The sequence below is a fragment of the Andrographis paniculata genome, unplaced genomic scaffold, assembly GCF_009805555.1.
Source record: "Andrographis paniculata isolate CXL003 unplaced genomic scaffold, ASM980555v1 Contig83END, whole genome shotgun sequence".
NCBI lineage: Eukaryota > Viridiplantae > Streptophyta > Magnoliopsida > Lamiales > Acanthaceae > Andrographis > Andrographis paniculata.
In genome coordinates this window covers 1,360,113-1,374,932 of record NW_026137621.1, presented here as the reverse complement: position 1 = coordinate 1,374,932, position 14,820 = coordinate 1,360,113, and the positions used below count along the sequence as shown (strand labels likewise).

At 40.8% G+C, this 14,820-nt stretch overlaps 1 protein-coding gene and 1 pseudogene across 1 annotated transcript; both read right to left on the bottom strand.

The window, feature by feature from the left end:
• Positions 1 to 386: 386 nt before the first annotated feature.
• On the bottom strand, positions 387 to 1,723 carry LOC127241750 (triphosphate tunnel metalloenzyme 3-like). The gene is made up of 2 exons (XM_051260946.1): positions 1,068 to 1,723; positions 387 to 692 (listed from the first exon to the last, which is right to left on the bottom strand). Exon 1 carries the CDS (start codon positions 1,678 to 1,680, stop codon positions 1,069 to 1,071), a length of 612 nt encoding a protein of 203 aa, XP_051116903.1. The 5' UTR covers positions 1,681 to 1,723; the 3' UTR covers positions 387 to 692; position 1,068.
• Positions 1,724 to 2,743: 1,020 nt separating this feature from the next.
• LOC127241640 (pyrophosphate-energized vacuolar membrane proton pump-like) lies at positions 2,744 to 14,134 on the bottom strand (annotated as a pseudogene).
• Between the last annotated feature and the right edge of the window lie 686 nt (positions 14,135 to 14,820).

The window sequence follows — 14,820 nt, the reverse complement described above, 5'->3', positions numbered from 1 at the left end:
ATCATCCAAACTGATAAGCTACATAATTTTCTTTTACCAAATACTCTCATTAAATATTCATAAAGCATATAAGATATTTTTAAGAATCATTCCCGACCAGAGTCCAGCAAAGTGATCCTTAATAGATATCTTCGAATAAAGTTGATTGCATCTATCATAAGAAACCTACAGAATGAATTTCAGCAAACTAAGCTAGCCAATCAGTTGTTTAATGTTTTCTACAAACATTGTTGATTAAAGCATGAAAAGGCACTAACACACACCTGCATGATGTGCCAATTAATTGAGAACAGCACAGTTAAAGTAACCCCTGTTGTGAAAATTACTTAGAACTGTTAAAAACACATATAACTGTTCTAGGAAGAGAAATTTAGTGTTCAACCAGATAACAGCAACTTTATGTATATTATTCTGCCACGATTTAGTATGAAACTATTGATCAATAACCTCAGTAATGTGGACTTTAATGGCACAGTAACTAGTAACTACACATCAACATGAGTTAACTCAAAATTTTTACAAGAATAACACAATCAATTTGATAAATAGACAGGGAATTCGTACCCATTCATTAGCATTGCTAAACTCCAGCAAGACCTAGAATATTTGTCGATGAAGCACGAAATTAGGGACTTAACCAGGAGATATAGTGTAACAAGAAGGCTCCAGCCACCAAATAGTTCCCCAAATACCTTAAATTTAACAAATTGTGACAAGAATTTAGTTAGCCTGGTTAAATAATCAGCACCATACATGAGGACAGCAAACAATAATCAACAGGAAGTTAACTAACACAAAAGTGGAGAAGGCAGCATGATAGATTAAAACTAAACATCAATCAACATTTTGTCTAATTGCAACAGCAGATTCCATTTCCTATCAATTGTTAAGGTGAATATCGCGTCTAAGTGTATACGCTATCAGTTTATGCCTCACATTATCAAATTCATTCATGAAACCTCCAGATTTCTCAGTCTTAGACGGTCAGTAGTGTTCCATTTGTTATATTTGTTTCTGTGAGTCAATTGGCGACTTCTAACAGTATAACAGTGTTGAAATCGACGTACCTCAATCAGGCAGCTTTCCAGTACGAAATATGGCGAATTTGGAGGCCTCTGAATGCCTAAATTCAATCCCACGGCTAGTCAACAACTCCTCGAGCAATTTCTTAGCTCTGTCCGGCTCCGAGCTCTCGCATTCAATCTCGTAACTCGTTCCAAAACTATAAAGCGTTTCGTCAATCTCCAATGTCAATCCATTCCACTCGTAAACACCCCTCACGTTTCTGAAACCCCCAAGACACACTAAACCTTCAGCATCCACCCGGAATTCATCCTTCACTCTCTTAATTATATTGGAGGATTCGATTTCGAGAAGGCGCCATGGCTCCGCCGCGCATTGGCGGCCAACGACTGGGTCGATAGGCTCTTCCTGCTCTTCGATGCGGCTAATACCGGCGGAGATTCGAGGCTTGGATTTCAGACCGAGAATGCAGCGGGAATCGAGGTCGTAAAAGCGGAGACGGAGAGCGGCAAGGTTGGAGGCGAGCTTGGCGTCGGGACTGTCAAAGAATAAATTTTCTTGGAGATGAGTGCGGCGGTGGTAGGCGGCGAGGATACCGCAGAGGCGCTCGTGCGCGGCGGAGGTTGGGAGGCGGAGCTTCACCTCCACTTCCATCATGTGATAACTGCCGCAACATGGAAGGGTGGCGGAGTATTCATTGAAATAAATAAACGGCCGTGATGCATTCTGGCCCACTGTCCGGCTGTCTAACAGAAGAGGGGGCAATAGAAAGTGGCACCGAATCTTCTATGCCAATTTTTCTCACTTCCTCTCTTAATTATTTAATCTTTTCATTTATTTTTAAATTTAAAAAAATAAAAATTATATCCTATTTTAATTTGTATTTATTTTTTATTATCATTAATTTATATTTTGTTATAAATATATGTTATTTTTTGCAAAATATTATACTCAATATTATATAAAAGAATAAATACAAAATAAATTCTTTAAAAATATATATTTTTTAAATTTATTTTTATCCAATATTATAATAGTATTATTTTGTTTATAATATGAATTGATGTAAAATGATTTTTACATGCAATAAAAAAATTTTTATTAAAAAAAATATAAAATTAACCCTTAATGATCTATGAAAACCCTGAAATGAAGCTAACAATTACGCTAAAATGATATATATTTTTATTATGCTATTTTATAATTTAAAATGACTTATATACAATAGTAAAAATTGATGTAAAATTATTTATATATAATTTTATTATGCTATTTTTTTCACTATTTTTTTAAATAAAATATTCTAATAAAAAATTAAATATAAAAATATAAATCCTTAAAGTATTATATAAAAAATTGAATGTATTTAATTTTTTATATAGTTGTGCATGTAATATTTTGTATAAAAATAATTCATCTTTACAAAAATTATAAAGTAGCATAAAAAAAAATTAGAATTGAAATTGAATATAATATATTTTTTATTTTCTTTTTAATTTTTAAAAGACTGAATATGCAAAATAATAGATATTTAATTTAAAAAATATATTTAAATTTAACTAAATGCTACATTATTCTCTCTCTTATTTATTACTACATATGTAATTATCTTATTGGTTAGAATACAGGAATAGAAAAAAATTTGAAATAGTTGATTTAACCCCGTATAAAATACAGTCAATATCTGACCCGGATCGACCGACCCGGTCTGGTCCATAGCCCAATCCATTTAACAGCTCTAGCAATAATTCAAATTTCCAACAAAATTTATCCATCGAACAAATTCCCTCACATGGGGAAAAAATATAAAAGACTACAAATTCTAAGTTTGCTTGCAAAGAGTGAATGATCTTTTTACTATATCAATGGTAATAAGCCTTTATCAAAACAAACTTAAGACAAGACACGCTGGATGAGATTTTCATGTAAGCCTCGCTCAAAAGAGTTTGAAAAGCAGCCTGCCGTGAGTGGCGAAGAAGGGCGCAAACACAAGTGACTCGACTGCCATCAGCTTGATGAGGATGTTAAGTGAAGGTCCGGAAGTGTCCTTGAGAGGGTCGCCAATGACCACTGCCTTGTGCGCATCCGATCCCTTTGGGCCGAGGGTTCTTGATATATATTGATGGAGTGAGTAAAAAAGTAAGGTGAAGAATATATCAATCAAGTCTCTTGCCTCAATGTACTTTTTAGCATTGTCCCATGTGCCATCGGTGTTTGATGCGGATATTGCAATCTATATGGTACACAAATACGGGTAAATAGTCGAGAATAAGGGCAAAAAATTAAAGCTTTTGAGCAATAACTGTAGTATACAGACCTGGACGCCAGAAATAAGAGAACCGGCAAGGACACCAGAAGGGTCTCGACGCTAAAGAAGGTTCTGAAAATCAGAGGGGTGAGCATGACAAGAGCACCATGAGGAATCATCTCTTTAATGGAAGCGTCGGTGAAGATTTTCAAATACGTGGCGTAATTTGGCTTGGTATAGACCTCAATCAGGCCCAGAATAGTATTGAACTGCCTTCGAACTTCCTCGACCATTTTCAAAGTAGTGTTGCCGACACTCTTCATGGTCATGGCAGAGAACCAGTACGGAAGCATTGCATCGACGATTAGACCAATAAAGACTTTAGGGGTCTGTTTTCATAAGAAATTACCTCCGGCGGCTTAATCGGAAAAATGCCAGAATCGATTTGTTCGAAGGGTTCCCCGGCCTCCTTAAGAAAGAATCCGGGCTATCTCGCGATATCCGAATATTTGATAAAAAGAATAAGCTAATAAAACAAGAACGAAGCTGGAAGAAGAAACTAGAATTAATGTGAAAAAAATTGTAAATAATTACATTATTCATAGAAAAAAGTTAAAGAAAAAAATGAAGAGAAAATATTGTAGAAGATGACTATCAATGGTGTCTGGCGTGTTATCTCTTTTTGATATTTTATTTCCCCCAATCTTGTTTGAAATCTTGTTTGGATAAGATTTTATCCCCAAATTTTCTCCAACATCTCCAACCTTTTTTTTTTAAAATCATGCCTTACCTGTTTGCTTGCTAGCTTCCATTTGGTTGCTTCTACAGTTGAGCTAACTTGATCACTAGATTGGTCGGGTCCGCAGGCCCACTTTCTGATCTGGACCTTCTGTTGGGTCATGAACCTCCGAGAGCTTGGGTTGTGCTTGTACTATACTGGTCCACTTAATTTTAAGTGTGTACAAATGCCCCTCAGAAAATTTATCTGGACACAACTTTATATATAGTCCGGATAATTTTGTAAAATCCCCCGTGTTTGGATCGACTAGTGCACGCGATTTTTTTGAATTTTGTCGGATCATGCCTCGCACCTAGGTCATTTCACCTCCAAAATCCTAATTTTCAATGCTATCTCAACCTTCTGGTTACCCAATGGTAGCCAAAATCCAAGATTTGCGTTCAAGAAGGTCGATTTTTGCTTATTCGGCCTGTCCCACAGTGTCTTTGTCTTCCGTAAGGTCGTGGTCAACCGCAGCCTGATCGTGCATTCCTTTCCGCTTCCAAAGAGAAGGATAGAACCTTCTAAGATGTTTTCCATTAATAAACGTTTTTAGCTCCTCCCATTCGGGCTCCATCAATCTATATGTGCCATTAGTTGACTTGGCCAATATGATAAACGGCCCTTCCCATATAGGGAACCACTTCCCGAGCTTCGCATTTTTGGGGCCTTTCAAGAGGACGGCCTTTCAAATCATGTCACCTTCTTGGAAGGTCTGAGGCCTCACGTGCTTTTGGAAGGTCGATTCAGCCTTTCTCTTTTGATGCCAAATGCGTTCAAGAGTCTTCAGTCTCTCTTTGGGCAAAGCGTCGAGCTTCTGGAGCAAGGTCTGGTCCTGCTCTCCAATTGGCAGCTGGTCCATCTTTAAGATCCGTAGAGAAGACACTGTAATCTCCAACGGAAGCATAGTGTATGGTTGTAGGTCAGCCTATAAGGAGTGCTCCTTGTTACGGATGATTTGGCATTCCGATATGCCCATAAAACCTCTTCCAAAGTATCATGCCAGCCCATTGGGTTGTCCTCCAGCGCTGTTTTGATAATGAAAATCAAGATTTTGTTTGTCGCCTCGGCTTGCCCGTTAGCCTGAGGGTAGTTCGGAGAGGAATGGAGCAGCTAGATTCCGTATTGGACTGTAAAAGCCTTGACCTTCGCGCTCATAAATACAATCCCTTGGTCGGTGGTTATCGTCTTTGGAATGCCAAACCTGTGAATAATGGTATTTTTAATAAAGCGTATGACATGATTATGTTGTACCTTGGCCAATGGAACAGCTTCCGCCCACTCTGTGAAGTAGTCCATAGCTACGAGAATGAATAAATGCCCATTGGAAGATGGAGGATGAATCTTGCCGATGATGTCCATCGCCCACCGAAGGAAAGACCAAGGTTTTATAATCGAATAAAGTTCTTCTATGGGGACTCGTCAAATTGGTCTATGGCGCTGACATGTTGGACATCCTTTAGCATAATCCATGCAATCCTGCGAGATTCGTGGCCAAAAATAGCCGTAACGGAGGATTGTCCACTTCATAGCGGGTCCAGCCCTATGGACACCTCCAACACCTTCGTGGACCTTGGCCATGACCTTCATAGCATCTTTGTGACCCAAGCACCGTGCTAAAGTCCCATTGGATCTCCGTCGATAAAGTTCCCCATCAATTTGAGTGTATTTTAGAAGCTGATGGCGCACTACTTTTGAAGCGATCTTTTCGGGGTATGTTAGATCTTCCAGCAGCGGGGTTCGCCAATCAAGGTCGTAGTCAGCCTACAAACATTCGTAACTTGGTTGTATTCATTTTCTCTTAAACCCGGAAGCCCATTGCATCAAGTCGTTTGCCTATAGATTCTCTTCCCGAGGTATGTCCTCCAACATCACCTCCGTGAGCTACTGAAGAAGGTCGTGGATTTCTCGAATAAGGTCCTGAAGTCGTGGTTCCTTGTACTTGAGTTCTTTTGAGGGCCTGTTGGATAAACAACTGAGAATCCCCTCGATAACGACGTTCTTGACATCCCTTGCGACCAAGAATCCCAACGCCAATAGCAACGCCTCATATTCGGCTTGGTTATTCGTGATTCCTTACAAAAGTTATTGGAAAAAACGCCATAATTATTCTACTGGACTGGAGATCACCACGCTTGTTCCGGCTGCTCCCGAGACGCTGGAACCATAAAAAGTCACCAGGCAAGGTTCCAGCCCATGTAGTCCAACGGACCGGCCTGAACCATCCTAGGATGTTCGGCCAAGAAATTTGCGATGGCTTGTCTTTCCACAGCCTTAAGGGGCTGATATGTCAAAGCGAATGATGTTACTTTAACGCCCATTTAACTAAACAGCCTCAGAGGACTGTCCTATTTAATAAATATTGTAGGAGATCGACTTTTCATATGACTTTAGTTTCAACCGGCATAAAATAATACTCTAATTTTGTGCATGTATTATATAATGATAAATAAATTTTTTCAATGCATGAATAACGAATTTCAACATAGCGCGTCCCCGACCTTCATCATCATCTTGGGCAAGGAGGCAACCTGTTGTATCGTCGGTCGCAGCTATGTACAGCTTCAACTCCCTTCCGCTGATTGGTGGCATTAACATCGGAGGAGATGCTAACGCCTGCTTAATCTGGCCAGGGCTTCTTTCTTGGTTGCTCCCCACTAGAATACGTCTTTATTGCCACACAACAACACCGAGAAGGTCTTCATTCTCCCAGCCGCATTGGCGATGAATCTTCTTAAAAAATTGACCTTCCCCATCAAGCTTTGCAGCTCTTTAATATTTCGGGGAGGGGTCCAAAGTGCTAGACAGCCTTGGCCTTACTCTTTTCAACTTCGATCTCCTTTTGATAGACCAAAAAACCTAAGGAATTTCCTGTTTGTACTCTGAAAATGCACTTTTCCGGGTTCATCTTGAGGTCATGTTGTCTTATTTGCATAAAGGCCTTCCGAAGGTCCAGCAGGTGGTGATCGAATGCTTGGGACTTCACAAACTCGTCATCTATGTATACCTCCATGTAAGCGCCGATCAGGTCATGAAAAATTACGTTCATTGCCCTCTGGTAGGTCGCTCCGGCATTATTGATGCCGAAGGGCATTACTATCAATTCGAAGATTTCGATTGCTCTAGGAAAATGGAAAGATGTTTTATAGATGTCCTCCTCGGCCAGATATATTTGATTATAGCCAGAGTAGGCGTCCATAAAAGAAAGAATCTCGAATCCAGCCATAGAATCCACGAGCATGTCGGCAATGGGCATCACGTATTCGGCATTCGGCATTGCTAAATTGAGATTCTAGAAGTCAATACAGATCCGGATCTTTCCATTCTTCTTCAACACTGGAACAATGTTAGAAATCTACTCCGGGGACCTGCATGTCTGAATAAAGTTAGCTTTAAGGATTTTTTTTGACCTTCTCATTCAGTTTCGGCAATAATTTCGGGTTGAAACGCCTACGGGGCTGTTTATGCGGCCGAAATGAAGCTTTAGTAGGTAATAGATGCTCCACTAAGCTCCTTGATAGCCCTGGCATCTCATGGTAATCCCATGCGAACAATCCTTGAATTTTTGGATCAAAGTAATCATTCGCTTCTTCTTCTCGGCATCCAGCAAGACACTGACTTGTGTCGTCCGAGGGGTTGCCTCATCCCCCAGGTTGACCTCCTCCAATGGGTCCTGTGCTTCGAAAGGTAGAGCAACTCTTTGAATCAGTGAATGAATATCCTCTTTGTCTTGATCGTAATTAGGCGGCTGAAAGGATGTCCCTATCTGCCCATCGGGAGGTTGAACGGCATGATTTATAGCTTGTATGAATTGACAGCTAGACCTGTCTGCCCTCACCTCCAAATCCTGCAAAATCAGGTTATCAGACATGATAACTACCTAAATTATTAGGACGTGCCTCGGCCTAAACTTTGATTTCGAATCCGTTCATAGTTAGATTGCATTCTTTCCACATTCCAATGTCCTCTAGCATAATGTAAAACGAGTATACATCAGGGGAATAATAAACGGTCTCTACGGAATGTACCTCCATGGTTGGATCAGCCTTGGCTTCCACCGTTTCGACTTGATCCCAGTTCCAAAACATAAATTTTTTGTGCAGAGTCGAAGGGACGCATTGAGTAGTGTGGATCCAATCCCTCATGAGAATGGCTGAATAAATTGGCTTCCCTTTGATGACAAAGAGAGCCATCTGTTCTATCCTCATTCCGACCGTCACCTTCGCCACTAAAATGCATACTGTTGTGCGTGCGTTTCCAATGAAGTTGGCCATTCGCATGGATGTCGAGACGAGATCATTTCTGTTTTTCCTTATCTTCCTTAAGGTAGACAAGGTCATGAAATTGACGGATGGTCCTCCATCGACTAGAACCTTGCTGACCGTCCGCCCGTCGAGATATACGGTAAGGAACAAGGGCTTCAAATGACGCGTACTTTTGTTTGTTAATTTCTGGAAGACTCCTGGTTCTGGTTCTCCTTTTTGGATGTCATATTTTGGTCCACCCAACATAACGAACAGCTCATAACACACTTATTGTATTAACCTTAAGGTCTCTCTCACAATGCAAAGGTCGTTCAAGGTCTTGATCAGAAGCTATGATATCCAAGGTAGCCTCCGACGTCTCATCGCAATTGAGAGCATCAATCATCGGCTCATCCTCAGGAATCTGGTCTTCCCCGAGTGTCACAGTAAAGTAAGGTTTAGTAGGGTACTCAATCCTTGCAGAAACTCCTTTCGGTCTCCATTCTTTTAGGGCCTGAAGTTGGCTATGAAGGTCCTTCCGACCAAGCTTCGGCCTTCTGACAACAGCTCCTTCCGAGTCCTAGGGCTGCTGCCCCATGGCCTGACCTTTATGGTCGTCGGCCTACTACCCCCCAGCCTGATGCTCCTAGAAAAAGCTAGTTGCCAAACGTTGTCGTTGCATTCTCCTTTTTTGGGTTCTAGTAGGAGGTCGTGTCGTCTGCTCCTTCCCGTTCTTTGTCTAGCTTCCGTCACCGGGCGCTTTCCCAGGAAGACAATCTGATGGGGGTGTGATCACCACCTGATCTATGGAGGTTACTCTCCAAACCTCGCCACCCTTTTCGAAGCTTACTTTTGCGACCGTGTTCGAGGGGGAAAGTCTATCCCACACCGAACTCCTTCTCGGAGGTTTAACAAACCTTCCAAGCCTTTCAAACACGGGTTTTTGAAGGCCTGCTCCCATACTATCTACTCCAAACCCTGAATTTTCCTTTTTGGACCTGGATGGATGCATATCAACAACATTTATCAGCACGGGGAACTACTTTGTGTCTACCTTCATGTTAGGTTTTTCGGCCAGCTTGAGGCGGTTTTCCTTGATGGCTTTCTAGATTGCATTCTGGAAGGCAATACAGTTCCCAATCTGATGGCCATATACTCCATGCCATTTACAAAATGATTTTCCATTCAGCTCATTTTTGGTTGGTATTTTGTAACCTTCTTTGAGGCGGAGCTGATTGTCTTTTGGCAAGTAGTCAAAAATATTTTTCCGTCTTCACGATGTCGAACGAGTAAGATACCTTCTGATTTAGCTCCTTCCGTCGTGGCGGCTTAAGAGCCGGGCATGTATATGGCTTCCCTTGTAAAATTTTAGCCTAAAAGGTCTCCTCTTGCTCCTCCTTGACCTCGGCAGCCCTTTCTTGGGCAAAGACGCAATGATTTCCACTCCCGAACTTCTGATTTCAGGCCGTTTGAGCTTCTTTCAAGGGTTTTTCGGCCTTCACAGCTTTGGACTTCGGCTTCCGAAAGTCATGACACTCCTGGAGAGTCATCCTGTCATGTAGCTGGTGCATCATGTTATTTATTTCCATATTCACCACCTGATCATCTAGTACACGAACATGGCATTTAGTTTTTGCCCTTCTGAATTGTTTTAAGAACTGCTCGATCGAATCCTTGCTTCGCCAATCGCCATACATCCTATGAATTTCATCTTTTATTACCTGTGGATTTATGATGGGATGTGGCAACGACGCCATCTCTTCCTGCCTCCCAGGCTATTCAGAAGCTGCCTGAACGGACAACAGATTATGTAACGCCGGCTGTGGGAAGACTTGATGAGTGGTCCCCGTTGTGGAAACCAAACTCGAGGGCATTCTGTAGGTTCTCTAAGGACTGGAGCCTGCTGCAATAGTGTACTTTTGGGGGCTAGTTGGGCAAGTTATTCGTCAGTTTGTTGCAGCCCGGAACCAGCAACAAATTGACCTTTCCTAGCAGCTCCCTGCCCCCTAATTTATTGGGATGGTGTTAGGATTGGTCCCCCTGGTTCCCAAGTTATTCCAGAAGGCTTTGAGACAAAGAAAGGTGTTGGAATCGCTGTCGGCCCTGCCCCCCATGGACTGAAAGTCTCTTGTCCGGCCATTGGGTTTTTTTGAAGGCCTGGAGTGGGGACTAGGGTGCTGAAAGTAGTTCCAATAAATAGGGGATTATTTTGCCAATGTGGTGCTGATGGGACTGACCCAAAGGTCATCCCAAATCCGTCGGTTGGAGGCCGACCAAAGAAGGCCTGCCCGGCCGACGCTCAAAATTATCCAACTTTCTGGGTTGTGATCGGAGGTTCTCTAGATCCGGTTGCCCTACCGAACAGAGTAACATGGCCATACTTACGTGCATGGGAGATCGGATCTGCTACGAATCTGGTTGTAAGGCCCAGAGGAGGTCAAATCTCTGGTTGGTTGTAATCGACCTTCTGAACCTTGCTTTTTCGAGTTTCTCCCTCCATAAGCAGTTCAAACTCATTCTGTATAGTGGGTTTCAGAATGTCGGTAATGTACCAAGATAGATCCAGGGTGGATCCATGAATGGACGACCAAATTTCCCCACGGATCTGCCCCTGAAGAACGCTAGTTGGAAGGCCAATGATCTGGTCCGGCCTTCCAGCAACAGCGAAAGCCACGTCGCGTGGGGCAACTTCCTGCGCATGGCGCGATGATGAATCACCGATGATTTCTTTGTGTTTTTGACATATGCATAGTCGTCAGCGGTGTAGTTTTCTCTTCCGAAGTTGCATGCGAAATTCGCGAGACGTCAGTGTCCCACCAGGTGTGCCAATTCTGTTATCGTAAAAAATCACCTCCGGCGGCTTAATTGGAAAAGCCTTCAAGAATCGATTTGCTCGAAGTGTTCCCCGGTCTCCTCAAGAAAGGATCCGGGCTATCTCGCGATATCTTTTATCTGCCCCAATTTTGTTTGAAATCTTGTTTGGATAAGAATCCTCAAATTTTCTCCAACCTCTCAAACTTCTTTTTTTCAAATCATGGCTTGTCTGTTTGCTTGTTAGCTTCTATCGGATTGCTTGTACAATTCAGGTAACTTGATCACTAGTTGGTCGGGTCCGCAGGCCCACTTGCTGATTTGCACCTTCTGTTGGGTCGCGAACCTCTGAGAGCTTGGACTGAACTTGTATTGGACTGGTCCAATTGATTTTGGGTGTATACAAGGTCAAAACATCGACTGTTGAAATCGCTACTTGGCTCACAAAGGCGCCAAATAGTGCCAATTAGACAAGTTCAGGAGATCCAATAGCAAATCCCTGTAAAAAATCAAACATAGGGATCGATATATGAAGCATGGGCAAAAAGATTGCGATAGCGTGTTAATAATTTCGAAGAACCTTCCCAATGGCGGCAGTGGTGTTCCCAGCTGATGGGACCATAAACATCAATGGCCAGCCCAGTGGCAGTTGTGCTTACCATTCCAAGAGCTGCAATGACAATACCTTACATAGCCGTAAAGCTGAAACTAACAAAGATGCTAATTGCAATAGTGAAAATGGGGATTATAACTAATTCATATCCCAAGGCCAGGCCGAATATGACATTGGTTGCTGCACCAGTTCTGCAAGAATCGGCAACATCTTGCACAAGGTTGTACGCAACGGTTCTAGAAACCAGGAACAAAATTAATCCAACAAAACAATAGAAACAAAACGATGAACAAAAAAGTGTCAGAAATAAAAACTTGTCGACCTGTACGCGTTGCTGGTGTAATATTCAGTCAAGAATCCAATGATAAATCCAGCCCAAAGTCCAACAGAAACACAAAGGAATAGCTGCCTGTTTTAGAAACATTAAGTCAGATCAGATGCAATCTGATACAACAAATGCACAGCAAAATTATACGCCTCTTAAAAACTAAACGCAAGGAAAATCACTAGTGGCATGTCATATCCTTGTTTTAATTAATTAAACGATTTTAAAATAAAATAAAATGGTAAGACAAATAGATATTCTAATATTTTGATATTCCTAACAATGACAAAAAGAGAGAGAAAGAGTTCTAATATAGAATTGAAAATTTTTGGGATGAAATAATGAGTGATTGATCTTAACAATCCCTTCAATTGTATAGTTACTGTGCATGGAATATTTATTTAAATATGAATAATTTTAGCCGATACGAATTTAGAAAATGCAGTGTTTTATTGTTTGTGTCATTGAAAACTTTATACAAAATTATCTAAGGATACCTTGCTTTTGTATTGTTGATTTCTTCTTTTAATCTAGCTACATGAATAATAAATACTATATTTTATTGTTCAAATTCATTCAATAATCATCTTAATCCTTAAATTATCCTAGGAGATATTTTATTGTCCTTTTGGTTAGGTGTTTGTTTAACATATATATGCTTTGAATTATTTTTTTTCATTTAATTTTAAAAAAATAGAGGTTATATTTTATTTAACATATATAAATATATATATTAATGAAAATATAATATATATAAATATATATATATTAATGAGCACTTATATACAGCTTAGTGTACGAATGACTACCTGTTATTACATTTGTGTCCCTCATAATATTTAGTTTTTTTTTTTGTCTTTGTTTATACTTACGTGTAATTTATACCGCATTAGTGACAAAAAATATAAATTACATCTCCAATTGTCCTTTATAGCGAATGATGTTTTTGACTGATTTAGATGATATTTCATCACGGGGAGGTGCAAGTAAGAGGTTTAACGCCTCCGAGTACCTTGCACAGTGGAACTGTGAAACGTTCGACGTAACCACAGCTTTTCAACATAGTTGTCTCGCGGTTATAACAACGGCGTGTGTGCATGCACAAATCGATGGTTGAACAAATGCAGAAAGAAAAACAACACACCAAGTTTGTTTACGCAGTTTGGTTTTCCAACCTACATCTGGGGGATTTCAATCCAAGAGACTTAACTAAACCAAACACTTGGTTTACACCATATAAGTCACCAAACCGAACTACCCACCTATCTTCTACCCAAACTCCATTTAGTTTATACAAACTCTCATGGACTGGTTGTTACTGCGCCGCAATGACACCAGCAGACCTGCGGCCAAGCTAAGAATAAGGTTATGTATCGGATGAATGACTCATTCGGCTTCAGGTCAAGAAATCTTTTTTCTCATCTTCAAACCTCCATGGATAAGCTCTATCAACACACAAACAAGTGGAGAGAAAACACACTCTCTAAGTTCTGGTCTGTCTTACACGCTAACAAATATACATGCAAACAAAACACATATACACACTAGAAGACAAAGTGTGTACAAAGGTAATGAATGCCCTGCAAGACAAATGAGATATCCACTGTCACGTTTTGCTCCTCTTCCATATAAGACAAGTCATTTGTCTCAAAGCATTGAATGCACATCAAGTTTGACCTTTACAAACCAAATTCCTCGACTAGGGCACCAAACAATGCCAAAATTGAGTTACAAAGTAGTTGTGACAGCGTGTCAGCATGCCTCTTCATTGCCTAAATAGCAAAAAGGGGTTTTTAGGATTTTTCTTATACCAACAATCTCCCCATTTTTGTAAAATGAAGCAAGGCATAATAAAAACAAGCAAACACAATCCAACCACAATTCAATCACAGTTATTACAGGCCATAAATCCACCAAGCCACAGACAACTTTTACATCAAAAGGGTGTTGTAACAACCAGCAGACAACATCAGTTCATAAAACAGACAAAAGATAAGCCAAATTTAAAAAATAGATACCAGCATATCCAAGCATTCCCCTTATCATAAGCTCCATTCTGGCTTGTTGTTTCTCCCTCTTGCATTGCAGCCATAGGAAAAAAGGGTCGGGTCAAGGCTCCGTCTCTTTATCAACAGCATCACCAACATCGGGAACCTTTTCCAGGTCCTCCCCAGGATCACCGGAATGGGGCAAAAGTCTCAAGGCCTGGCAACTTTTCTCTTCTGCTCAATCAAGACAACAGACAAAGCAATATGTTCCTTCATAACATCTTAGAGTAGCTCTTGCAACGAGCAAGTCCCCTTTCGGCATCTAGCGGGGCACCATGCAGGAAATCATTGTGAAGCTGTTTCAGATTAGATTAAGCCAAGAAGGATCGCATAACAGGCACATCTTCCTCTGGCTCGGGGTGAATTCCATTGGATGAGAGAAACAAGGTTATAAAGCCCGGATAGGGCAATCGAGTCCACTCCACTCGTGAATCGAAGCAGAAATCTATCATCTTCTTAATCACATCAAATACAAAGTTAATCAAATCAAAATTCTTATCAATGGCATAAATTAAAGTACCCATATCTTGATTGACGACAGTGTTTTTTACGGTTGGGAACACGTTACATCCACAAAATCGGAATAAGCACTGATATTTTAGAGTAATCACAGCGGCAGTTACTCCAGAACGGCCAAAAGTGAAAGCATTTCTAGAGGAAATCGCCTGTGCAATTTCTCAAGTTGATTCTTCAACTATCTCAGATGACATTTTATCAACATCGTTGGCAG

Bases quoted from the DNA above. Each gene is read 5' to 3' on its own strand.
- LOC127241750 (XM_051260946.1), bottom strand. From the start codon at position 1,680: ATGATGGAAGTGGAGGTGAAGCTCCGCCTCCCAACCTCCGCCGCGCAC.